This window comes from Mytilus galloprovincialis, chromosome 8 (genome assembly GCF_965363235.1).
Source record: "Mytilus galloprovincialis chromosome 8, xbMytGall1.hap1.1, whole genome shotgun sequence".
NCBI lineage: Eukaryota > Metazoa > Mollusca > Bivalvia > Mytilida > Mytilidae > Mytilus > Mytilus galloprovincialis.
In genome coordinates, this window is record NC_134845.1 from 75,168,318 (window position 1) to 75,194,318 (window position 26,001).

The window sequence follows — 26,001 nt, forward strand, 5'->3', positions numbered from 1 at the left end:
TGCCAGTTTCTGGCCAGTGTTTGTTAACAAAGCTCAAGATGAGTCAGCAATCCCTCAAAAAGAAGGGGAGGAAGACAATGTTCAGTCTGAACAAGAAGGACGTACCATAGTAATGGACGAAATAGAAGAAATTCACTATGAGAGTGAAAGTTTGAACACTGAAACATCTAGCAAAAAGAGAAAATTGCAGTCCAATATTGCTGACAATGAAACAAATGCACACCTTTCTCCAAAGAATGAAACCACACTTCTCCTAGGACGCCAAGTTTCACAACTAGCTGAATCCCAGGTAGAGCATTCTTCTTCACATCTCAAGTTGAGTCAAAGCCCTCAAGTTCCAACACTTGTGGTTATACAGTATGGAGGTTTGCAGTGTATGGCAAGAGTAAGTTCTATGACGGAACTGTACAAGGTAGTAACAGAACGATTCCCTGAAAGTGGGAATGTTTCACTGATCTGTGAAGGATCAGTCTTACATGACAGTGTACGCTTTGACCTGTTAGGTCACCGTCCTCACATTGAGGGGAGGCGCCTTCAGTAGTTAAATTGTCAAAACAGAACAGTTTTCCCAGTTTGGGATTTAATGCCTTTGGAATTGTGTTGAGTGCGAACCATTGTTGTATTTTATGTGATTTTTATTAGTTTTTGCTTCACACTCTCACATATATATAGTGTACAGATATGTTAAATAGATGGAACGGACCCTGTTATTATGTAAATTTTGGTGATACTAACTATTAAAGTAGTAAAATAGTTAAATGCATCCTTATATAGAGGCACTATATATGTTGTTTTTTTTTTTGACAAGAGTCAAATTATTTATGATCATGTACATCCTTCCCAGTTTTGGAATTGTATTTAGTCGGTTGTAAATTATGTATAAAGATATACATGTACATGTTAGTTAGTTTCATTTGGAAATTCAGGGTGGTATTAATGAACTTGTCATTTAGACATTGAGATAGTTTTATATTTTGAAGTATGATTTTTGTCAGTTAAGGTCTGAACAGTTGATACATGTATATGTATGTGAACATTACACAGAGTCAGGGTTTTTAGACGTGTTGAGCACGCAGTTTATTGTCTTGTAATGAGACCCATGTCCAGGACTGTATAAGTTGGAATAGCATATGGCTATGGTCGACCTGGAGTTCGGCTGTTATTTGTCCTGAAGAACCTGTTGAGGTTGGCACCCTGTGGCAACTCTGGTGTGTAAATTGTTGGGAGTTTGGTACTCCATAGATAAGATAGCTGTTCAGAGCTCAATTTTCATATGTTTATTTTTACATGGGTAATTAAATTATTTTTTTTTCCTTGGGAAATATTAAGTTTTGTCAATTTTCCCCTTATCCAGGATTAAGGGGGGTGGATACTTAGGATACCCTGTGTCATGGTTTAATTAGTAAAAGACGTTGCCAGTCTTCCCCTTGGGAGTTTTAGTAAGATATACAGTCGTTTTTGTCGGAACTGTAGTTCCTCCTTTTTAAGATGGAGGGGGGTGTAGTGTAATTGCCCCGTAGTTCTAGGGGGTTTCCCCAACCTGTCACACGGGTACTGGTACATCACCGAGGGATCCGAAGGGACACATGACATGACGTAACAGTTGGGTACTTCCAGCCTCTTCCTCGATGACATCGCTCTCTGACCACGGAACGAGCAAGGCAATGCGCCTGATATCTGGGGCTAGACGAGGTTAGCTGGGACTGACACCTTGTAGGAAGGTAAGGGCACTCTTACACTAAGCATAGCTTGTATCAACCCCTCGGGTAACCATAGAGCTCAGCGAGACAGGCCAAATAACACTTTAATATGAATCAGTATTATAGACATAACCTCTGATTTGTGTATATCGAAGGGCTGATTTGATGTGAATCTTTCTCGAAAAGCATACCCTATGCATGGTTATACCTTAGCCTTAAACAGTGTTATCATGCACTTCGCCATCACGGGCATATCCATTATACTACGGGAGCTGGTTGCTTACGAATGTTGACATGCGGCTCTTCTTTAAATGTTTTCATTTTAAGGTTAACTTCCTCAATGTAGGAAGGATTTTGCTAGAAATTTCTGAAATTTGGTTGTATTGAATAGGGGAGAAAATGAAGTCTAAATAATAGAAATATCCCCTATGCAAAGTATCTAATGGGTTTTTAAAATGCAAATTTATATATAATATATATCTTTATTGTCAAAAAAGAAATTCATTATTTATAATTTAATCAAAATCAAATATTTTATCTTTCTAATTTTTTTAAATTAAAGTTAACAGCATTTGCTTTAAAAATTGTAAATACGTGTATTCAAGGGAAGTAATCATTTTTGATTATGCGGTTATTTGTGTTAGTTTAATTTTCCAATAACCTTGGTACCACTCTACTTTTAAAAATTATGGCTGTCAACTATCAGTAAGAGAAAAATGATTGCATTTTTAGGAGTCTCCATATGACCCGAAGACCGCAATTGAATTAGGAAAATCTGAGTCGCAATATAGTTTTTAGCATAATCATTTACAAATGAAAACAAATCGCGCGGAGCCAGGCAAAATTCTTTTTGAAGGGTTTTGGAGCCACTGAAGGCCAAAGAAGCTATAGAACAAATGATGCAAAATCATGCTTTCTGGGTGTTCAGAAGAACCTCTCATAATCTGAAAATTAAGTTTTGTTTTAATAATTTTTTGACAATATTTGTTTTGGTCTCAAAGCAAAATGTATAATTCAGTGTAAGACTGAAGTTTCTAGGGACAACATCAAAAGACCAATGTGCATTATAAAGCAGAAATGGAATTCACCGGAATTCACAGAGTTAAGTCTGTGGCTGCTGTTTTTTTCTTAAACTCATGATCAAGTTCATAACAAAATTACTGGATTACAAAAGGAATGCAACACTAACAGAATACAGAAGGCAATTGAAATGAACAAAAGACAAATAAATCAGAAACATTGATCCCCCCAAAAAATCAGGCCTATAAGTCTGAGGGAAAACAGAACTTTCTTCTTGCAAGGCCGTGAACACAATTTGATATGGAGACAAGCGTTTGGTTTTGAAATTTCCTACATGTAGTTACGGCCCTGTTAAAATAAAAGTGAGGTAAGGTTTCCTGATCAGACAATATACCTCAAGTTAAATGAAACCAATTTTCAGACATTTCAAGTATATTTAAATAATTTTTATACTTTTGTTATTAAAAAATTTGGGAAATGTTGGGGAAAAAAGATGAATTTATGAAGAATCTGGTGTCATCTCATACTTTAGATTAGATCTGCTGAGTTATTTATTTTCAATACATTGCAAGTCAGGTAATTTATTTTCAAACTACACCAGAACAAAATATTTATTTTTAAATTTGTGATTATCAAGACTGAGTTATTTATTTTCAAAATCCTCCTGCCCCCTCTCCCCCCCCCCCAGAATATCAAATGGTCGTCCCCTAAGTGAACAAATTTCGCCAGCAACTAGAAAAAAATCAGAACTCAAGGTAGTCCGAGATTACTCTGACGTCCAACGGCTGTTTTGCCACGGCCCCAGCTTGTCTGGCAAAAAAGCCGTTTGACATCAGAGTAATCTCGGACTAAACTCAAGGGAACATATTTGGTTAGGGGGAAGTGAGCGGGGAACAAGTTGCCCTTGCTGTGCAGTCCTCCTATACGGAGTCCTGTTCAATGGGATCTGTAACGTGTAGTATACTAATGATTCCATCAGATTTTAGTACTGCAAGCAGAGTTCATTTTTTAAAACTTTAATGGTCCGGAAGAACACACACCTACATTATATGATCTTATCGATGGAAGTTGAGAGGAAAACGTGTACAATACGAAAAGTCAAGTTGGTCGTAAAAATCCTGAGAGGTCACATTTTTGTGAAATTGAGGTCAAAGGTCAGACCTAAAAATATCAATATTTCAACCACAAGGACAAAGAGGAGAAATTTTCTGATATTTATTCAATAGAATGCTATTTGGGATTGGCCGTGCAGATATATCATGAATATGCATATGGGAATATGGGTCACGAATATTGATCGAAACTTTGTACTCACATGTTTTTTGTGCTCATGGCCTATGCAGAGGTAAGACTATACCTGACGAGTTTGACCGAATCAAGACGGTATTTACGATCCAGATGGTGAAACACTAAACACAATATGAAAGTTTATGGATGTGAAAAGGTCAAGGCCACTTCTTCTTTTGATATGTCATAAATGGAAAAAATCAGAAGGTCCCAAATCAACGCCATTTTGTAAAGGCAGCTCTTCATATAAGTAGTCAAATTTGTCGTTTAAAAGCAGCCAACTTTAAGTTTGAAAATTTTACTTGGGGATGGTATTATATTTATGTCTTCATCATTCCGATGATCCTTATGATATGTGCATCGAAAATATTTACGAAAATAGAGGGAAATTTAACCACAAAATATATTTTTGGATTTTAAGGTAACTACCCAAAACCGTAAATTGAGGGGTACCCCAATTAAAGGGATAAAATACAAAAATGTGACCATAGAAACTTTTTACGACCAGACGGAAATTAAAATATAGATATTATTCTATCATTTAAACTTGAACAATTTGCAGCCATGTGTTATTCCGGACCATTAAACTCGTTAACTAAGCGTCTCTTTCGATGTCAGTTGCAGTACTATCATACGTTCACATTCCGACTGGATTTGGCTATGTATTTAGGGAACGATCATTTCAATTCAAAGTTAAAAGGGGTTGGTGTCACAGAATGTTTGGATAGGGTATTTTATAGAGTACATACTAGTACATACTAGTCCCATATTGCTTTTAAATTTATATCCTCCCCCATAAAGGCGACCATACCTTTCAGTAGCGAATCTAGAAAGGGGGGTCAAGCTGTTGGACCCCCCTTTTTTACGATAAATGCTTGTGAATAAGAACATAAAATTATGGTTGTGCCACCTCCCTTAATCGGCTGGGTTGGACAACCATTTTTTTTAATTGGCTGGATAATTTCCCCCTGCTATTGATAGGCTACTGGTACAAATTAAGATTCTGTTTATAAAAAAATCTATATTAGTGAAATTTAATCTTGAAATGAAAGTATTTTCAACTGGAGTACATGCAGTGGGCGATAAATCAATATAATTGAATTAATCTGCTGGATAGAAGTTTAATTCTCATTCTTCAATTTGAGACAAGTACTGATAAAAGCAAAAACAATTGACAGATTTATATGCATGACCGCCTCTTAAATGCTTTTGTACACATTTGATATTATTCCACTGCATGTTGATTTTGATAGCGAAATCAACATTTGATTGGTTGAAACTATCACACGTGACGTCGAACAAAACATCATATTCCCCTCTGAACGTCGGGATTGCGATGCCCTCGTGAAATATGATTTTTCTTGGGTGAAGAAACCTTTGACATGTTTCCCTCAGGCACGGGAAATAAATTATATAATAATCCTCTATGACTTGTAACTGTATATAAGTTTAGGAGGTTTTGACAAGATCATAGATTATAAAAAATTGGTAAACTTTAAATCAAAGTAAATGTCAGTGGGAAGGAGCACATTTTTTGACATAGGAATGCCAAGACTCTGTTGAAAACATACTATACATCTTATAGTTTACTGATAACTTGATGTAATGAAAATGGGAGATGATACATCAAATATTTATTTTATACGTTTTTATGACAAAGCATTTAATTCAAACATGCATGAAAGCATAAACTGTACTTATTTTTTTTTCTTTTCGAAAAGATAATTGGCAAATTTTAGTAAATTTTTGCCGATGGTCTAGATCCAAATCAATTGAAATGTGACCTTTAACATTTCAAAAGAAGCTTTATTACAATGCACTGACTATTATTATGTTATGGACTATGATGTTTCTTGATTGACTTTTCCAGTGAGGAAAAGCCATTTTCTCTTGATAAAATTTTATTCAAATATGTACAATGAAACATTCAGCAGACAGTACCTGGTGTCGCAAACAGACAGTTACAAATAGTCAGTTTCATACATATAGAAATTCAATGTGAGTCGCCATTTCAAAGAAATTCTTCATATTTGAGATCCGACTTAGGGGCATAAAATAATCAGTGTAAATGGAAATTGAATTACTTTGAAAGTATGAAATAGGTTGCCTAAATGCAAATTTTACTTCATATATTCAATAAATATTCAATTTAATATCATATTAAATAATAAATATGATATTTAATATTTTAATTTTAATAAAAAAAAAATCTAAAATTTCAGAATTTCATTTGAAAAAAAGAAAATTGTAATAAGTATATTCAAGGTAAATAATCGTTATCAATTTTGCAGTTATAATCACAGCAAAGTGGTTCATTGTCCACCGAGATTACTTTATAGACTATTACAATATAAAACCTCATTTTATCCAATTTTCGATCATTCATGGATATATATCAAAATATCGGTGTAAGAAATTAAAAGGAGGACCCGAGTGATATATGCCGTGCTGTCGCCATCTGGATCTGATATGTTGATTCTTCGGATGATCCTTGAGGACATTTTGACCCTTTTGAGATTTGGACGAGCAGCTGAGACATTCAGTACCCTTATCCTAAGATATATGGTTTCGCATTATCTTTTAATCATTTAATAATTTAAGCCGATATGCTACCCTTTTCGTATATTTTGGAATATTATAAATGATACTTATGTTACTTATATAGTCGTATTTTTTGGACTAGATCTAGCTAAATAGCTACTTTGTTATGTTTGTTTCAAGATGATTAAAAAAAAAGCACAACATTTATTTTTAAATTTCTACTGAATAAGATTGTATTTCACTACGTACCTTCCGATTTATTTTTGTTTGTTTGTGCGGAAAATTATTACACAACTTTATAAACCACGAGGAAAGGATGCACTAGACCTATAACCCCTAGATATCTAGTTAAAAAATAGAAAAAAAAATGAAATAGCTTGCAAATCTGATTTTAAAATTTTAAAGATATTGTTACACCACTGTCCCAGGGTAACCCGCCACATTCTGTATGTAAAATGTATGTGCCTGTCCTAAGTCAGGGGCCTGTAATTCAGTGATTGTCGTTTGTTGATGTGTTACATATTAGTTTTTATTTATTATTTTATTGATCTATTTTAAAATAAGACATTGAATAATATTATAATTTGTTAAAACACAGGCATTGAGCTTTGATACTATGTTTTTTAAAAGAAAAGATTGAAAGACTTTTTGATAATAGCCCTGATGTGAAAACAAATTTGGAAAATGGGTCGCTGGCAATGCCAACTGTTTCCATTAACCGTGCATTATAGAATGTTGGTTTCCATTATGTTCTATGTACACTAAATATACGAATAAAAGTACAATAAATACATAAAATAACGTATAAGAATTGAAACGAAATTTCTTGGGTGTCTGCTTATTTTCCTGTTGTTTAATTATGCATTTATGGGGGAGGGGGTCATTCTTGAAGTAATTGCTTTATTAATGTTTAATGTATTTTCATCTTTCTATAATAGTTAACTATGATTTGTGTACATGTATAGGTGTTTAATAGATACAATACATATAAAACATTGTGGTTTTGTGATGTATTATATTAAGGTTGATAACAGTAATGTATCAATATACTTCTTCACCAGTGATAACTTAGAATCATATTCAAAACAGTGTAGCTGTGGCCATTGATTGACAACCTTAAATTATCCCATTGACTGGGGCAGATTATGTGAACGTTTGTCTGTAACGACCACTGCTCACTATGTACTTTTTAAAGACACTTAAACTATGGGGTCGCCAAAGGTTCTCAACACCTTAATAAAGTAATTCGAAAAATTAATCAGAAATAACACGATGTTTAGATTTACATCAATTATATAAATCAAAACATAAAGGTTATTCCTGATTAATTTTTCGAATTATTTTATAATTAAAGGCGTTAAGAAACCTTTGGTGACCCCACAGTTTAAATGTCTATCGTAGGTACATCGTGAACAGTGGTCGTTACAGACAATCATTCACGTAAATTGTCCCAGTCAATGGATGAATTTAATGTGTCAATCAATGGCCACAGCCACACTGTTTTGAATTTCATTCTATATTAAGGTTGATAACAGTAATGTATCAATATACTTCTTCACCAGTGATAACTTATCACGAGCAGCGATTTATTTTATCAGGAATAACACGACGTTGCACTTGTAAAGCAGGAACTTGGAATCATTCTAGAGCACTTTTTTATTCTTTAACTCGAAGTCATTTTTCCTGTTCTTTATTTTTCCCGCATTTTTTTCTATTTTGTTAGGCCCACTATTTTACGTTCTCAAAAATTAATTTTTACCGTCAATCATGTGATTATTTGTTTTCAGTTCGCATTACCAGCTCTTAGAAAGGTACAGGGATGCATCATTAACATGGCCAGTTTAGTAGCGGAACTAGGAGACTATCACGGGGTTGAATACAGTGCGTCAAAGGTTTGTTACATACTCACACTCTTTAATCACTGGTTTTGATTTATGTGCTTATTCTCTTCCATTTTGTGGTGTCATCATGTGAAAGGTGGTTCTTCTTCTTCTTCCGAATACGGGAGTAGACTCCTAGGTAGGAGTGTAAAACTTCCCGGAACTTGTGTGCTATGTACATATGGACTTAATTTAAAAATAATATGTCAAGAAAAATCGTTATCAATAACATATATACATTATGTACAGTGGCTTTAAAGTTTAATAAGTTGCTGTGGATCCTTCAAATGTTAGAGTGGATATGCCACTTTTGAAGGATTCCAGGGTGTCTGACATACCTATTGCTTCAGGTAGCGAGTTCCAGTCCGAAATAGTGCGAGGATAAAATGAAAATTTATAGAAATCTTTATTTGTTGATATTTGCCTAAATTTATGTTTCCCCCTAGTGCGTCTATCAGATATTGTTAAGTTGTCCTTAGGAACTTCAACTAACCCCCAATTTATTTTATACAGCATAGTTAATCTAGCCTTTTTCCTTCTTAATTCTAAATTTTCCCATTCCAATGATTTTATTAAATTTGAAACTGCTCCAGGTGATCTGTCTTTATAATCATTGAAGACAAACCTGGCTGCCTTACGCTGTACCTGCTCAACCTGAGTGATGTGTTGTTTTTTGTACGGATCCCAGACAGGGGAAGAGTATTCGACGACCGGACGGACAAGTGATGTGTACGTAAGGTTTTTAACCTTACGTGTGCAGTTTTTTAAGTTCCTACGAAGAAAACCTAAGGTTTTATTTGCCTTACAAGTAATATTGTTTATATGTGTTCCCCAATCAAGATCATGGCTTATAGTTACACCTAAATATTTACTGTCTTTTACTGCTTCTAAAATATGATTATGTAATATATAATCAAAAGTGGAAGGTTTACTTTTTTTAGAAATATGAATTACATAACACTTCTCAGGATTAAAATTCATTTGCCAATCCTCTTCCCATTTAACTAAACTAGACAAATCTTTTTGAAGTAATTGTGCATCAGGACTATTATTTACATTTCTATACAATAAACAGTCATCTGCAAAAAGTCTTGCATTGCAAGTTACATGTTCGGGTAGGTCATTTATAAAGAGTAAAAATAATGTTGGGCCTAAAACTGTTCCCTGAGGGACACCAGAATCAACTGCTAATTTTGAAGATTTTACACCGTTTAGTAGTACTTGCTGTTGCCTGTCAGCTAAAAAGTCATTTATCCAATTTAAATTTTGATTTCTTATACCATAAAATTCTAATTTCTGGGCTAATCTTTTATGGGGGACTTTATCGAAAGCTTTGGAAAAATCTAAAAGTATGACATCTATTTGGTTACCATATCCCAATGATTTAGCAAGGTCTTGTATGCTGATGATAAGTTGGGTCTCACAAGACCTTTTGCTTCTAAACCCATGCTGACTATCATTTAATATGTTATTAATTGCAAGGTGTTTCCTTATGTTGCTTGTTAAAATATGTTCTAAAATTTTGCAACATATTGCAGTTAATGAAACTGGTCTATAATTAATAGCGTTATGCTTGTCACCTTTTTTAAATATAGGTACAACATTAGCCTGCTTCCAATCATTTGGGATTTTACCAGTATCATGAAAGAAAGGTGGTTCAGTCACTTGGAATAAGCGAGAATAAATATACCAAATCTCTTAGTTATTTGAAAGATGCAAAACCGTATTATTTATAACATTTAAGTGAATTTTGTTTGACAATTATTTGAAATGAGATGTAACGAAATAATATAATACATGTATCCATTATCAACTCAGTGGCGGATCCAGCCATTTAAAAAAAAAGGGGGGGGTCCCAACCCAGAGTAAAAGGGGGGGGGGGGTTCCAACTATATGCTCCCATTCAAATGCATTGATCGTCCAAAAAAAGGGGGGTTCCAACCCCCGGACCCCCCCCCCCCCCTTGGATCCGCCACTGCAACTTTATTACAAAAAATGATAATGATAATAACACGATTAATTTTGAACCTTCCTTCTATACGGTATTCGGCCTCTGGTGGAGAGCTGTCTCGTTGGTAATCAAACCAAATCTTTTAATTCTATATTACAATCACCATAGATAACTGATAAAATGAGATTGGAAATTACAGAATTTCCTACACTATCTTTTTTAGGGTGGCATTGTTTCAATGACAAAAGCACTAGCCGTTGACGAAGCTGAACATCGTGTTCGTGTTAATTCGTGAGTACTTTTTATTAGCTCACCTGGTTCATAGGACAACAATAGGAGCTTGTTAAAAAGTGTAAATTGTAAAAATACGCATAAGAAATGCACACATAAATTTTGCGACCTCTTTTGAAGTTATTGCGAATAAAATATTGACTTTAACTGTTTTTTGCTGTTGTCTAAAAAAAACCTATGATTTTGAGGAAAATGGTTCATTTTGACATGGGAACACGAAAAATATAAAAAGCCTTACAAGTAATATTGTTTATATGTGTTCCCCAATCAAGATCATGGCTTATAGTTACACCTAAATATTTACTGTCTTTTACTGCTTCTAAAATATGATTATGTAATATATAATCAAAAGTGGAAGGTTTACTTTTTTTAGAAATATGAATTACATAACACTTCTCAGGATTAAAATTCATTTGCCAATCCTCTTCCCATTTAACTAAACTAGACAAATCTTTTTGAAGTAATTGTGCATCAGAACTATTATTTACATTTCTATACAATAAACAGTCATCTGCAAAAAGTCTTGCATTGCAAGTTACATGTTCGGGTAGGTCATTTATAAAGAGTAAAAATAATGTTGGGCCTAAAACTGTTCCCTGAGGGACACCAGAATCAACTGCTAATTTTGAAGATTTTACACCGTTTAGTAGTACTTGCTGTTGCCTGTCAGCTAAAAAGTCATTTATCCAATTTAAATTTTGATTTCTTATACCATAAAATTCTAATTTCTGGGCTAATCTTTTATGGGGGACTTTATCGAAAGCTTTGGAAAAATCTAAAAGTATGACATCTATTTGGTTACCATATCCCAATGATTTAGCAAGGTCTTGTATGCTGATGATAAGTTGGGTCTCACAAGACCTTTTGCTTCTAAACCCATGCTGACTATCATTTAATATGTTATTAATTGCAAGGTGTTTCCTTATGTTGCTTGTTAAAATATGTTCTAAAATTTTGCAACATATTGCAGTTAATGAAACTGGTCTATAATTAATAGCGTTATGCTTGTCACCTTTTTTAAATATAGGTACAACATTAGCCTGCTTCCAATCATTTGGGATTTTACCAGTATCATGAAAGAAAGGTGGTTCAGTCACTTGGAATAAGCGAGAATAAATATACCAAATCTCTTAGTTATTTGAAAGATGCAAAACCGTATTATTTATAACATTTAAGTGAATTTTGTTTGACAATTATTTGAAATGAGATGTAACGAAATAATATAATACATGTATCCATTATCAACTCAGTGGCGGATCCAGCCATTTAAAAAAAAAGGGGGGGGGGTCCCAACCCAGAGTAAAAGGGGGGGGGGGGTTCCAACTATATGCTCCCATTCAAATGCATTGATCGTCCAAAAAAAGGGGGGTTCCAACCCCCGGACCCCCCCCCCCCCCTTGGATCCGCCACTGCAACTTTATTACAAAAAATGATAATGATAATAACACGATTAATTTTGAACCTTCCTTCTATACGGTATTCGGCCTCTGGTGGAGAGCTGTCTCGTTGGTAATCAAACCAAATCTTTTAATTCTATATTACAATCACCATAGATAACTGATAAAATGAGATTGGAAATTACAGAATTTCCTACACTATCTTTTTTAGGGTGGCATTGTTTCAATGACAAAAGCACTAGCCGTTGACGAAGCTGAACATCGTGTTCGTGTTAATTCGTGAGTACTTTTTATTAGCTCACCTGGTTCATAGGACAACAATAGGAGCTTGTTAAAAAGTGTAAATTGTAAAAATACGCATAAGAAATGCACACATAAATTTTGCGACCTCTTTTGAAGTTATTGCGAATAAAATATTGACTTTAACTGTTTTTTGCTGTTGTCTAAAAAAAACCTATGATTTTGAGGAAAATGGTTCATTTTGACATGGGAACACGAAAAATATAAACATGTTTTTTCTTTGTGAGAAGCCAACAACATGTAGACAGCCGTGGCCTTTAATTTGAATTCACGTGTGAATAACTATTCTTAACTAACCTGGGATGTTTTACGTTTAACAAAGCGCATTAATGCTTAAAGTTTTACTATGATATAATCAATCGGGGTCATTTTTTGAATATATTTTACACTTGTTTTCATCTTCAAAGATTCTTTGAAAGCAGTACAAATTTCACCCTGCTTTGAGTATTATAAATACCCAATATACACAATGTGACTCTTTCCAACTAACACTTTACCTAGAGCGGATACCAACAACAAAACAGTGCATTACCAACACCATTCATATCAAGTATGACTCGAAGGTTATTTATCCTGTTTCATCATATTCATAGCAATTAATAATTCATTGTTTCAGAGTGTCTCCTGGAAATATACGTACTCCACTGCTCGATTACATGTGTTCGTTAGAACCTGACCCCAAAAAGGCGCTAAAGGATTGCGACAACACGCAGGTTGGTTAATAAATAAATATTAAAAATCCTCATGGGTTGTTTTTTTTTCACTTTAATAATTTTTGTAGACGTCGAGATTTTTTTTTATTGCAGTTTTATATTTTTTATTATTTTGTCTACTAGTATATCATATGCATTTGGAATATACAAAAATGTTAAATGATTAACTTCTTTAGAAATTATCATTGTGCCGGTGAGGGATTGAACTCATAATTACTGACATATCTCTGTCAGATAAGAACTAATCAAAGAGCTAATGTGCAATCTAATTTTATAATACAACACATGAAGGTTGTTTATAAATTATAGATCAGCTTGGATACAGAAAGTACCCCTAAACTTCTCTGAACTTAAAAGTCCTTATTCTATCTTCGGATTGCTTAGAGGTCCTTGCCAGGGTAAGCCCCAACTATAACAAATGAGATTCAATATACACGGTGAAGGCTAGTGCAGTTAATGAAAAACAATAATTATACATTTTATAGTCCAAAGAAAACATCGCTACTTCACTTGTTATAAAGAGAGCAATTATGCCATAATGATAAACATAAAATATATTTTAACCTTCTTTGAGTGGCATGCTCAAGCACCGACTAAAATGTTTTTAAAAACACACAATTTTCTCTTAAACTTTAAGCAAAATAAAAATCACTAAATGATCGCAATTATAATATCTAAAAGCTGATGTTAATTTGTTTTCCTTAAAACAGATACTTGGTAATATTGGAGAAGGAAGAGATGTTGCCATGGCATGTTTATACCTAGCAGCTGATGCTCCTTTTGTAACCGGAACAAACTTAAATGTGTCTGGTGGTGCTGAGGTTGGCTTTGGAAACAAAAGTGAACCATGTGTTTGACTGCAATTATACTCTTATAGTCATTGTACAACATGACTTAGTATTTTTCTAATTTTAAACTGAGACAGAGAGTGACAGCACTTGCTTTCCGTCGACATTTTGTAAAGTATTATCAGAAATATAGACCTCCAAAACAACTTAAAATTTTGTTCTTATATTTTGTGAGTAATCACCGTTTCAGAATTTAAATGATTTTGTGCAAATTGTGAATTGTCCCTTTATTTTCGAAAAAAAAGTGGTAAAAGATACCAGAGGGACAGTCAAAATCATAAATTGAATATAAACTGACAACGCCATGGCTTATGAGTTTAAATGTCCCTTTGGTATCTTCGCCTATCTTCATTTGTTGTACATCATTGTGTTCAGAGATGTCATCCAATCACAACGTTTCTGTACACGTTTCTGAAAATTTTACAATGAATGCAGTTACTCATCATAGATACCAGGATTAACATTTTGTACGTCAGAACAATGTTTTAGAAAAAAATGTTTTGATCATAACTTATAACAACATTATAACGTGGTATGATGATGACAGCCATTGAGTCAGCTATGCCGAATTAAAGTGATTAAGTTTGTATATTTTTCAGAATATGTCCAAGAACGAAAATGACAATAGAGGGGAGAAATTACTTTAAATAAAAGCTGATTTTGAAAATATCTTGTGTCATTGCAACACATGGTCTTTTTTTTTATTGAACGAAGGTCTATGTTTCACGATGTTTCAATGACATTCTTACACCAGTGTTTGTTTTCGTCTTCTTTTTCTTAGTTATTGAATGTTTATAGCTTCATAGAAGTTCAACTTCTTAAAAAAGTTATGTCTTAACTCCTGGTATAAATTGATTTTTCTATGTTTCACGTTTACGGAAAAATACAGTTATGATTGAAAATAACAATTTTTCATTTTGTTAAAGATCACAAGAAAACCATACATCAACATTATGGAAACACAAAAATAGGTGTAAAGATCATGAGAAAACCATACGTTAACATTATGGAAACACACAAATAGGTGTAAAGATCATGAGAAAACCATACGTCAACATTATGGAAACACAAAAATAGGTGTTAAGATCACAAGAAAACCATACATCAACATTATGGAAACACAAAAATAGGTGTAAAGATCATGAGAAAACCATACGTCAACATTATGGAAACACACAAATAGGTGTAAAGATCATGAGAAAACCATACGTCAACATTATGGAAACACACACATAGGTGTAAAGATCACAAGAAAACCATACATCAACATTATGGAAACACAAAAATAGGTGTAAAGATCATGAGAAAACCATACATCAACATTATGGAAACACAAAAATAGGTGTAAAGATCATGAGAAAACCATACGTCAACATTATGGAAACACACAAATAGGTGTAAAGATCACAAGAAAACCATACATCAACATTATGGAAACACAAAAATAGGTGTAAAGATCATGAGAAAACCATACGTCAACATTATGGAAACACACAAATAGGTGTAAAGATCACAAGAAAACCATACATCAACATTATGGAAACACAAAAATAGGTGTAAAGATCATGAGAAAACCATACGTCAACATTATGGAAACACACAAATAGGTGTAAAGATCACAAGAAAACCATACATCAACATTATGGAAAACACAAAAATAGGTGTAAAGATCATGAGAAAACCATACGTCAACATTATGGAAACACACAAATAGGTGTAAAGATCACAAGAAAACCATACATTAACATTATGGAAACACACAAATAGATGAAGTTACATTTGCGCGAACATCCGTGTATAATCCTGAAAATAATACGAACTTCACGAATATGCGGTTAAATCTGGTCATATTGATAAATGCATTATTCGATCACATATATAAGCATGTACAAGCAACGTTGTTACCGCATGTTTGTTCTCGTAAGGCACTTTTTCTAGGAAATAAGGCGGTCCAGTTCTACAAATTTCTAGCATCGATGTTAATTGTTGTGTTTTAAAAGTTCTAATCCAAAAACTTACACTTTTGCGTACCAATATACCTAATCTACTGTGTGTAAGTACAGTTGGTCCCATGTGACGAAGCCAATGCCTGGAATATCATAATTCGTATGGCTTTATTTATAGGCAATAAACTTATTATATAATCTTTATTGCAAAATTACACCCATGAGGGTCAAGCAATACAATCAAACAATAATTGTATACTATACAATGCAATACAATGAAATACAAAATAATACAATACAATATATAGAATAATAGAACATTAGAGTGCAATTATAAATGTATGTAAAAAACACCATCATAACCTTGCCTGACACGGGTCAAATTATACTCAGTATGATTCAACATTGGCCTTGAAAGTCAATGGGCCTCTAGTTCAGTCTGTAAACTGAATATTTACATCCCAGCTCCTTTGTTATAACAGGGGTGATCTGAGCCGGATCACCCCAACCAGATCACCCCAGTTTAAGTTTCTTTGTTATGCATGCTTTCCTTTGTTCTGTAACATTTTGGCGGGAATGTCAAATCCAGTATAAAACTTATAATTAAATATACGGTGAAGACTATCTATCAAAATTCACGTAGAAAAAATCCAGTGTATATGCTGGGATTCGAACTCAAGACCTTTAGCATATCAAACCACGCCACATACCACTTCACCAGGACGACTGGATACGAACTATCAGAAATTTAACATACTTAAAGGAAGCAAGATATTTTTATAACTGGGGCGAGTTGGCAGACCTTTACTCAGTGGGGTTTAAACCCTTTTCGTTAAATAAATGAGTTGTCAGACTGATTGTTCAATTTAATTTTGCACTCGGGCCATCGGGATGATCTTACACTGACACACCGCGTCCTTATGGGATAACTATTAAGTATATACCTAGTGTCGTGTAGATCAGTTGAGATACTGAGTTATACTTTGTTAATTAGGGACGACATAAAAAAATCAATGAAGGATAAAAAAAACTTAATTCAAATAGTTTGGTGTGTGTGTGTGTGTTTTGGTGGGAAGGGGGGGGGGGCAAAAATTGCTGCAAGTTTTGTTTAATTGACATCAATTTTATATATATATATATATGCCTATTGGTCAATCAATTTTACCCAAATTAAGTTAAGAGGGGGGTCAGTAAAAAACTATATGAATTAAGTTTTTGCCCTACATTGAACTTTTGATGTCGTCCCTTAGTATGAACGGATTGACGCATCATGGCGCATGACCAGTTTCGTTACAATAGCCTCTTTGCTAAATTATCACGACGTACATGTATCGTATAGACAGAAAACGAATAGATGAAAATTGGCGGAATCATTTTTTTTTTCTTATTTTAAATAGCCTAATGCCGGCGTTATTATTTTACCCTTTGATACGATCCCTCTATTTTACCTTATTCTCTTACCTGAAGTTATTGAAAAGGGTCGTATAAGAAAGACCAATCAATATTCTTTAGAATTTATTTTTGAATTAGCTTGTTGTTAAATGCATAGTTTATTAACCGGAATATTAGTTTCGGGTTTAAATTCTAGAACATGACCTTATATAAAACGTTATATAGTAAATTTGACATCTTCAAACAGATAACAGTATAGTTCCTTGCTCGTTAAAAAATCATGACAAAAAGAGTAGCCATTGTAAGTCTTTGCCATTTATATCGTTATTTTTTAAATTATTTAATTCATATGTAAAAAAGGGGTATTTCTTCTGGTCATCTTCTATTTATTTTAGTGGTGTTAATTCATTTGAGAGGTCATATTTTATTTGCATTCCATATAAAACACGCATAATGTATATTTTAAGATTTGAGCTAACTTATTTTGTTTAGATTTTAAAATGTAAACGATTTTTTTACCAATTTTGTAGCAGAAATGTAAGGATAAACAGAAAAAAAGGGGGCACACTTCTGAAAATAACGAGCGATTTTTTTTTACTACAGTTTTACAGTCTATGAGTAAGTTAATGTCCTCTTTCATTTATGTTTTTTGTTTTAATAAAGTGTTTTAGTCAGTGTTTTGTGAAGTAGGAGCTTGGGTTATGGAAAGGGGGGGGGGGGTCAAAGAGTTGTTGTTTATGTGCCTTTCGGGGTTGATTGTAACGTTTTACTAAAGTAAGAGAAAGATAACATCAAATTGAAAGTTTTACATTATACCATCTTAGCCGAAATTGTCAGATAATTTTCAAAAGCAGAAATATGCTACATACACTTCTTATAGAAGTTATTCGGGCCTTAGCCATTTAATAACAACCATTTCAATTTATAGAATAGTACCTTTTCGGACAAGTAAAGTTCCAATTGAACAACTAATTGTAGAGGTCAAGTAGTTTTTTTAATGATATAAATGGCCGATTAAAAATGACAAGCGATGTCAATATCTCAAATTGGCAGGCTAGTATAAAACTCATCAATGATAATAAGTTAGCTAAAATGTCTTCAACCACGTACCTATGGGACCGTCCCCGAGAATTACCCTTTGTATATATATATACTACTAAACTGTGTAACATCAGAGTTTATTTATGTCCAAATAGGTGACCGGAGCCAACAAAGGGATAGGTTATGCTGTAGTTCAGGCATTGTGTAAACAGTTTGATGGTGATGTTCTCCTGACAGGTAAGACAAACAAAGGGATAGGTTATGCTGTAGTGCAGGCATTATGTAAACAGTTTGATGGTGATGTTCTCCTAACAGGTAAGCAAGCACAATGTGGTCAGTTAATGGTCGGTAAAATTCAATGAACAAGCAACGTAACAACACAAGTTTTACTCAAAATATGATATGTATAATATAAACTGAAGTTCAATGAAAGCTTCAAATACTATTATAAAAATAAGAAGATGCTCATGAAACAACTTTCCAAAAGTAACAAAATGACACAAAATTAACAATTATAGTATTAGGTCACCGTTTGGCCAACAGGCACTTGTCGTGCCTTTGGTACGGCCGTCAATAATGAGTAAAACCCATACCATACCGCATATTCAGCCTTACAAGTTCTTGAAATGACAAATATATTTAACAATTCAGTATTTAGTAGATTTATACAAATATATGTACAAAGTAGTTCCAAATGTAACATGGCTGATTCAAAAACAATGACCAGCAACACGCGCACCACATTGACTTTTTTTTATTGAATTCATGGCATATTATTTTTACTGCGATAAAAACAAATGCAAATATTTTACAAGTATCACATTTAAAAAAGATTCGTCAGATATAAAATATTCTTCTATAAAAATACAAATTCCACATACAATTATGTTATTCTTTTAAAATATGTGCTACCATTCATTGACTTGATGTACACAATTTTCAAATAATTGTAGGACGAAGTGAGGAGAGATGTAAGGCTGCTGTTGCAGAGCTGCAGAAGCAAGGGATGTCACCTAAATATCACCAATTAGACATTGATGACCAAGCTTCCATTAACAAGCTGAGAGACTTTGTCAAGGAACAATATGGTGGAATTGATGTCTTAGTAAACAATGCTGGTATTGCATTCAAGGTAAAGAAATTGTATATTTCATTTTTTTATCACTAAAAAACAGGTATGCACTTTAATTGTAAGAACAATATATATATGAGTGTCTGGAAGGGGGTCCTTTACTTTTATATTCTTTACCTGATTTGACCATTTTTTCTCCGTTTTTTATATTTTAGCAACCGAATATTCGTTATTCTTTTTTTTCTATAGTTTTAATATTTTCATTTTTCATTCTATTTTCTTTTTTTTTCTCTTCCTTTATTTTGCACGTTTTGCCGATTATTATTCATTCTGAAACCAAATCCCATATTACATCAAGAAATCAAACCCCTACAGTCTTGCGTAACAAGGAGTTAAATTTTGATTAACCTAAAACAAATCCTGAATTAATAATTTTAAAGAAGTAATCATGTAATTTTGTTTATTGTAAAATAAGAAAATCTTAAATATATAGGCATTTAGATAATAATTTGATTTGGAGGTGGGGTGCTTTACGTTCAGTGGCAAATATTTGATGGAGGCTCAGGATGATGCATTGCAATTATACCCGTTTTATTTTTTATATTGTAGCAATCCGATACAGAATCATTCGGTGAACAAGCAAGAGTGTCGTGTGGTACAAACTTTACTGGTACCCTGAATGTATGTAACACACTCTTCCCTCTACTGAGACCACATGCGAGGTAAGTCGTCTTCTTATTGAGATTTATTACTGGTTAATACTCATTCAGGTCATTCTAACATATCTCAATGATAACCCAACATGTGCTTATAAAAGTATTTTGTTGGAAAACAAAAGAAAAGACGAACGAACGGACGGACGGACGGACGAATGAACGAACGGACAGACGGACGGACGAACGGACGCACAGACCAGAAAACATAATGCCCCTCTACTATCGTAGGTGGGACATACAAATTACTTATTTTCTTTAAAAGGGTAAGTTAATAATGTTGTGATTCATTCAACTCTTTTGATAATGCATATACTATTTATTTTTGTTGTTGATTTGGTATTTGAATACCAAAACGTACTCTTCTACGCAGACGGCAGGTAAAATCTACGTGTGTTCATTTGAAGAGGGGATGCAGGCGGTTGGAATGTGGGATATTGGGAGTAAGTGGTGACAATTCGAGATGGATATGAGGTAAAAACTGTGAGATATAGAGGGAGTGGGATCTGAGAAAAGAATAAAAAAGTGGTAATTTATAGTAGATGGATAAAATATGAATGAAAGCGTGATTTAGGAAATGAACACCCCATGTCCCCCTCTTTAAAAACTCAAGAATTTTCGTTTTATTTGCAGAGTATCAAATGTGTCTAGTTTCGTATCACAGATGACAATATCCAAATGTAGCAAAGAAATCCAAGAAAAGTTTAAGAACCCTAGCATAACTATGGATCAACTGAAAGGCCTTATGCAACAATTCATTGAGTAAGTAAAAAATAGTACATTATTTGATTTAAGACTGTAGACTACGTGCATAGTGGAGAAAAGGAGCAGTTAAAGTGTTGGGCAACATTGATTCGAAACTTAAATGTTACTCAAAAGGAGTAGGTCCGGTAAGACCCCCTTTTGGCCCCAAAATATAACAGTTTTACAAAATTGTTAAAATATAAACTTTTAGTTATTTATTGGACATTTGAATGCTTCTTCTACATAAATATGGGCTGTTTTTTTACAATACAATGCACTTATATCGGGTTGTAGCACCATTAAGTCATGCTAAATTACTGAAATCTTCAAAATTCTATCATTTTAGTTAAATTTTAGACGGTTTCCCTGTAAAACGAAAGTGGCCGCATTCGTGTTCATCCTTAATATTGAAAAGTAAGTTGTATTTAATGATAATACATAACATATATAAAGGTTGTGGATGAACACGGATGCGGCCACTTTCATTTTTGACAAAAATCATCTGAAAAGTGATGTTTTTTGGCATATTTGAGAGATTTTTCATATTTGAGCTTGAATCGGATCGTTTTAAATGACTAAATCAGTTAAAATCTTTCACTTATACTAATTGAATCAAGTGAAATAGACACTTAAGTGTTTAAAAAGTGGTCAAAATCTTTCGTCAGATGAAACTGAAATATGAGGCCAAAATGAGTCCTTACCGGACCTACTCCTCTCTATAATTTGAATCTTTGAACTACAAAAAAAAACCGTTTATGTTTTATTGTAAAACATTCTATTTTGAGAAGATGTTCAGCAACAAAAATGTATAAAAATGCGTTAATTGCAATGATTAGCTTGATATGCCTAAGGTGGAAGGTGGAATTCATCAGAAAATTTAGAAATTTCCTAGCATTTAGCTATAATAGAGCAAAAAATTATAACGAAAACAGTTGCACTTATTGTTTATGTAATCAGTAAAACCCTATTTCAGTGCTGCACAAACTGGGAGTCACCAAAAACAAGGATTTGCTGACTGGTCGTATGGAATGTCAAAAGTTGGTGTTACTGTGATGAGCTTCATACAGCAGAGAGAATTGAACTCTGACCCTAGAGAAGATATTGTTGTGAATGCAGTAAGTAAATGCTATTTAACTAAACTAGCTGTTCTTATATTTTTATGTCCCATTTATTGGTATTTTGTTTTCTGGTCTGTGCGTCCGTCCGTCCGTCTGTCTGTCTGTCTGTCTGTCTGTCTGTCTGTCTGTCTGTCTGTCTGTCTGTCTGTCTGTCTCTCTGTCTGTCTGTCCCGCTTCAGAGTAATATTTTTGTCAATGTAGATTTTGACGAAGTTTAAGTTCAATAAACTTGAAACATTGTATACTAGTACACGTTCCCTATGATAAAAAGTAAAATCACAAAAATACTGAACTTAGAGGAAAATCAATTCGGAAAGTCCATAATCACACATGCAAAATTAAATAACAAAACACATCAAATATGATCTTTCAAATGTTAATGCCAAATAAGAGTTTTTATCCCATTTACACGGTCCACTGAACATAGAAAACAAAAATGCGAGTAGGGCATCCGTCTACTGGGGACACATCATTGTTGGTCCTGTTTCTGATTCACCAACTTTTCACCTGATAATTTTCATGTGATTTTTTGAAAAGTTAGAGTTTTTCTATTCTTGTAGACATAGCCTACGCAACATGATTGTTAAATAATAAGTTACAGATCACATGCACATGAGTGATATAAAACTACATAGTTAGACTTATGATTCGTTTATGTTTTAAAGGAATCGCTTTGGCTCGGGCAATTCGATGATTATTGTCTAGAAACCGATAGATCCATCACACCTTTCTAAACAACCCAACAATAATACACGATTATAAACATCAACGAAAAAATATATATATATAGTGTATGTAAAACATAACTGTATAAATTGTATTTTTATATTTGATATTTTTCCTATTTTCAGTGTGACCCTGGATATGTTGATACTGATATGACTTCAAACAAAGGAACTAAAACAGTGGAACAAGGTAATCATACTACTAGTATCTATTTGTCTTTCAACAGTTGTGTCATATGTACTAATGTTTGTCTGTTTGTCTTTTTCATTTTTAGCCATGGCGTTGTCAGTTTATTTTCGATTTATGAGTATGATGTCCTGTCCCTCTGGTATCTTTCTTTCCTCTTTTATTAAATTATACATTGCAGGTCAAGGTTTAGTCATCAACACGGAGCCTTGTCATCTGTATATTCATGTCATTGGACTACCATATATTTTATAACATTTAAAAAAGTGTTAAAATACAAATAACAATTATGCTGACTATGCAAATTCAATATATATAGTCTTATAAATCTGTTTCTAACTTTGTTTTTACAGGAGCAGATACACCCGTGTATGTAGCGATGCTTCCACCTGGAACAACTAGCCCCAAAGGGGACTTCGTGTCTGATAGAACCATTAAAAAGTGGGGATGAAGATCTAATTGTCCATAGTGCATGTATTCACGAGCAAGGCTAGTTTATAGTAGCCGCAGTGGGAAGATATTCGTATGATTTTGTGAAATATGGCAGCCTCAATTTCGAAAGATTATTGTGATCTTTATATTTATATTTGACTATTATATACTTGCAAAATCGCAATTTTTATATTGTTTTTATCTTACAATTAAATTTATTTTCCATCCCTTTCAATACTGTTTTATTATAAGACGAAACACCATATAGCTTTTGTTCCTTGAATTATAGGAGTCCTGAGTTTTCACAATTTATGATAGCTCAGATCAATGTTCTTACATGCACCAACCTAGTGTGGGAGTGGGCAAGTTTTATTGAGGAATTCAAGCGCCCTACCGTAAATAGTGGGCATACCATTATTTTCATGTTCAATCACTGTATTAATAATACTGCTAGTGGAATGCTAGTATCTAAGAGTAATGTCAACGTTTCAGAACTGTTACAATCGATACATGTAACGTATCGTTGATAAATTAATTTGGATATTATGAAGAACAAAGGCGTCAACTCCCTCAGGCAAAGTGACCATAGATGTATTTTGCCTATCCCTTATGTTACTTTTGGTTGTAAACCAAGTATTTAACACTTTGCGGGACAAATTTACAGAATTGGCAAATATGACTTTGCTGTATTACAAGATATCAAAAATATTTTTTGCCCAAGTGATTTTATACATCCCTGCATGGCTAACAATTTTTTGGGGTTTGGCCGTTACATCCACAAAAGGTCTTGTCAGTCAACCTCCGTATTTAATCGACTTCAGTGTTACATAAAATTGAGAAAGGAAATGGGGAATGTGTCAAAGCGACAACAACCCGACCATCGATGCAGACAACAGCTAAAGGCCACCAATGAGTCTTCAATGTAGCGAGAATTCCCGTGTATGGATGTCATCTTCAGTTTTTTGGGGGATATTGATGTCGTTCGATATCTGCAAGGTTATTACTACTTTCGTTCAATATCTTCAAGGTTATTATTACTTTCGAGAAGTAAGGTTCTCTTCAATCATGAGCAAACATGTTATTGTATATAAACATGCATACACCTAATAGATGAGTCATTAGATTTCCTCTTCCCAGCAATGTGACCAAAGACTTGCTTTTGGGATGAGCAGGGCAGATATATATGAAAGGAAGGGGGGGGGGCAATACCTTTTTATGTTAACCTGTTTTGGCCTTTTTCATGGTGTTTTTAACTGTTATCTGAAATAAATTTAAACTTTTAACTGTTTACAACCCACTGTGTAAACTGTTATCGGTATTTTTGTATTTGTTGTTAACTGTTTTTGCCAAAATCGAGGTGATGTTAACATGTTAACGGACCCCCTTTTGCCCCCTTATATATAGAAGTTTCCTTTGAAAAGACACCAGTCACCAGTAATAAAATTAAACATATTTATTGGTTGTGAGTACGGCTTATTGTAATATAATTAAAAACAATCCTTCATGTAGTAGTACATGTATATACCAAAGTATAATATTTCGTTATAACCGACAAATATCAAACTAACGACAAAGACTGACTGTCAATTATCTTCTCACGGCAAAAGTTGTTATTTATTAATGTTTTCTTATAGAAATAAGGAGATGTGGTAGGATTATCTATTAATTAGATAAATATCAACCAGGGTCCTTCAACAATGAGCAAAAATAGCAGTGTATAGTGGAAAAAGGTCCCGATAATAACGAACCCCTTACATACAAAATCCCGACTTTGGACAGACACATAAGGAATGTGGCGGACTTAAACATGTTTTCCATCCTCTCTTTTAGCGGTGATAGTTGTGAAGCAGTAAAACATACGAACAAACTTTAATAATCAGTATGAAAAGGCTTGACTAAAAGACCCGTAAGAGTAGACATGCATGGGAGACAAACAAGTGGAAAATAAATAAGGCACATCGAGTTATATTTGATTATTTGAAGCACATAACATTTTCAAACATGCACATATTTTTATATAGATAAGACCGTTGGTTTTCCCGTTTGAATTGTTTAACACTAGTAATTTTTGGAGCTCTTTATAGCTTGCTGTTTGGTGTGAGCCTAGGCTCTGTGTTGAAGACCGTACCTTGACCTATAGTGTTTTACTTTTATAAATTGTGACTTGGATGGAGAGTCAGTGTCTCATTGGCACACATACCACATCTTCTTATATCTATTTGTGTCTTTTTATCTTGCAATCAAACAACTTTTTTTACTAGTAACAGTTATACGAATACATTTTTGCTGTAATGTACTTGGAAGAAATATCCTGTTATCCCGCTTTCGTGCTGAAAAACCAGTATTGCGAATATTCCTTTTTGCGTAAACATTCCTTTTTGGATTAGTTTCGCGGTCTGCGTTTCAACTGTGTCGATTTCTATGAAACTATATAAACTTAGAATTTAAACAGAAAAACTAATATTATATACGATGGTCAATGAACACAATTTTAGAAGCTCTCGATCGCGAGTTTGTTTATGACATGTGCTAATAATCATCAAGCCGAATAAAAATGCAGAACAAAACAGCAAGACTGCATGCGACTGTTTACTCTGTAGGACTAGCTTAAGATTAATACAAGAAAGACAAAGGTAATTAGCATAAGTGACAAATCTACGAAACCTCACATAACACTTAAAAGAGAAATTATTGTAGAAGTTG

General features: G+C 33.7%; 2 protein-coding genes across 3 annotated transcripts in view; both read left to right on the forward strand.

The window, feature by feature from the left end:
* Window positions 1-14,081, forward strand: part of LOC143042576 (L-fucose dehydrogenase-like) — a 61,255-nt gene extending 47,174 nt beyond the window's left edge. The window contains exons 7-10 of one of the 2 annotated variants that reach the window (XM_076214978.1): window positions 8,336-8,440; window positions 10,603-10,670; window positions 12,984-13,080; window positions 13,791-14,081. In XM_076214978.1, coding sequence (XP_076071093.1) covers window positions 8,336-8,440; window positions 10,603-10,670; window positions 12,984-13,080; window positions 13,791-13,937 — 417 coding nt within the window. In that variant the 3' untranslated portion in view covers window positions 13,938-14,081. Of the gene's footprint in view, window positions 1-8,335; window positions 8,441-10,602; window positions 10,671-12,278; window positions 12,347-12,983; window positions 13,081-13,790 lie in introns of both variants that reach the window. The other variant, XM_076214977.1, reaches the window with a different exon arrangement.
* Window positions 14,082-17,437: 3,356 nt separating this feature from the next.
* Window positions 17,438-26,001, forward strand: part of LOC143043775 (uncharacterized) — a 30,971-nt gene continuing 22,407 nt past the window's right edge. The window contains exons 1-8 of the mRNA XM_076215953.1: window positions 17,438-17,567; window positions 18,463-18,544; window positions 19,261-19,439; window positions 19,989-20,101; window positions 20,726-20,854; window positions 21,810-21,951; window positions 22,806-22,869; window positions 23,220-23,315. Of these exons, the coding sequence (XP_076072068.1) occupies window positions 17,547-17,567; window positions 18,463-18,544; window positions 19,261-19,439; window positions 19,989-20,101; window positions 20,726-20,854; window positions 21,810-21,951; window positions 22,806-22,869; window positions 23,220-23,315 (826 nt within the window). The 5' untranslated portion in view covers window positions 17,438-17,546. The remainder of the gene's footprint in view (window positions 17,568-18,462; window positions 18,545-19,260; window positions 19,440-19,988; window positions 20,102-20,725; window positions 20,855-21,809; window positions 21,952-22,805; window positions 22,870-23,219; window positions 23,316-26,001) is intronic.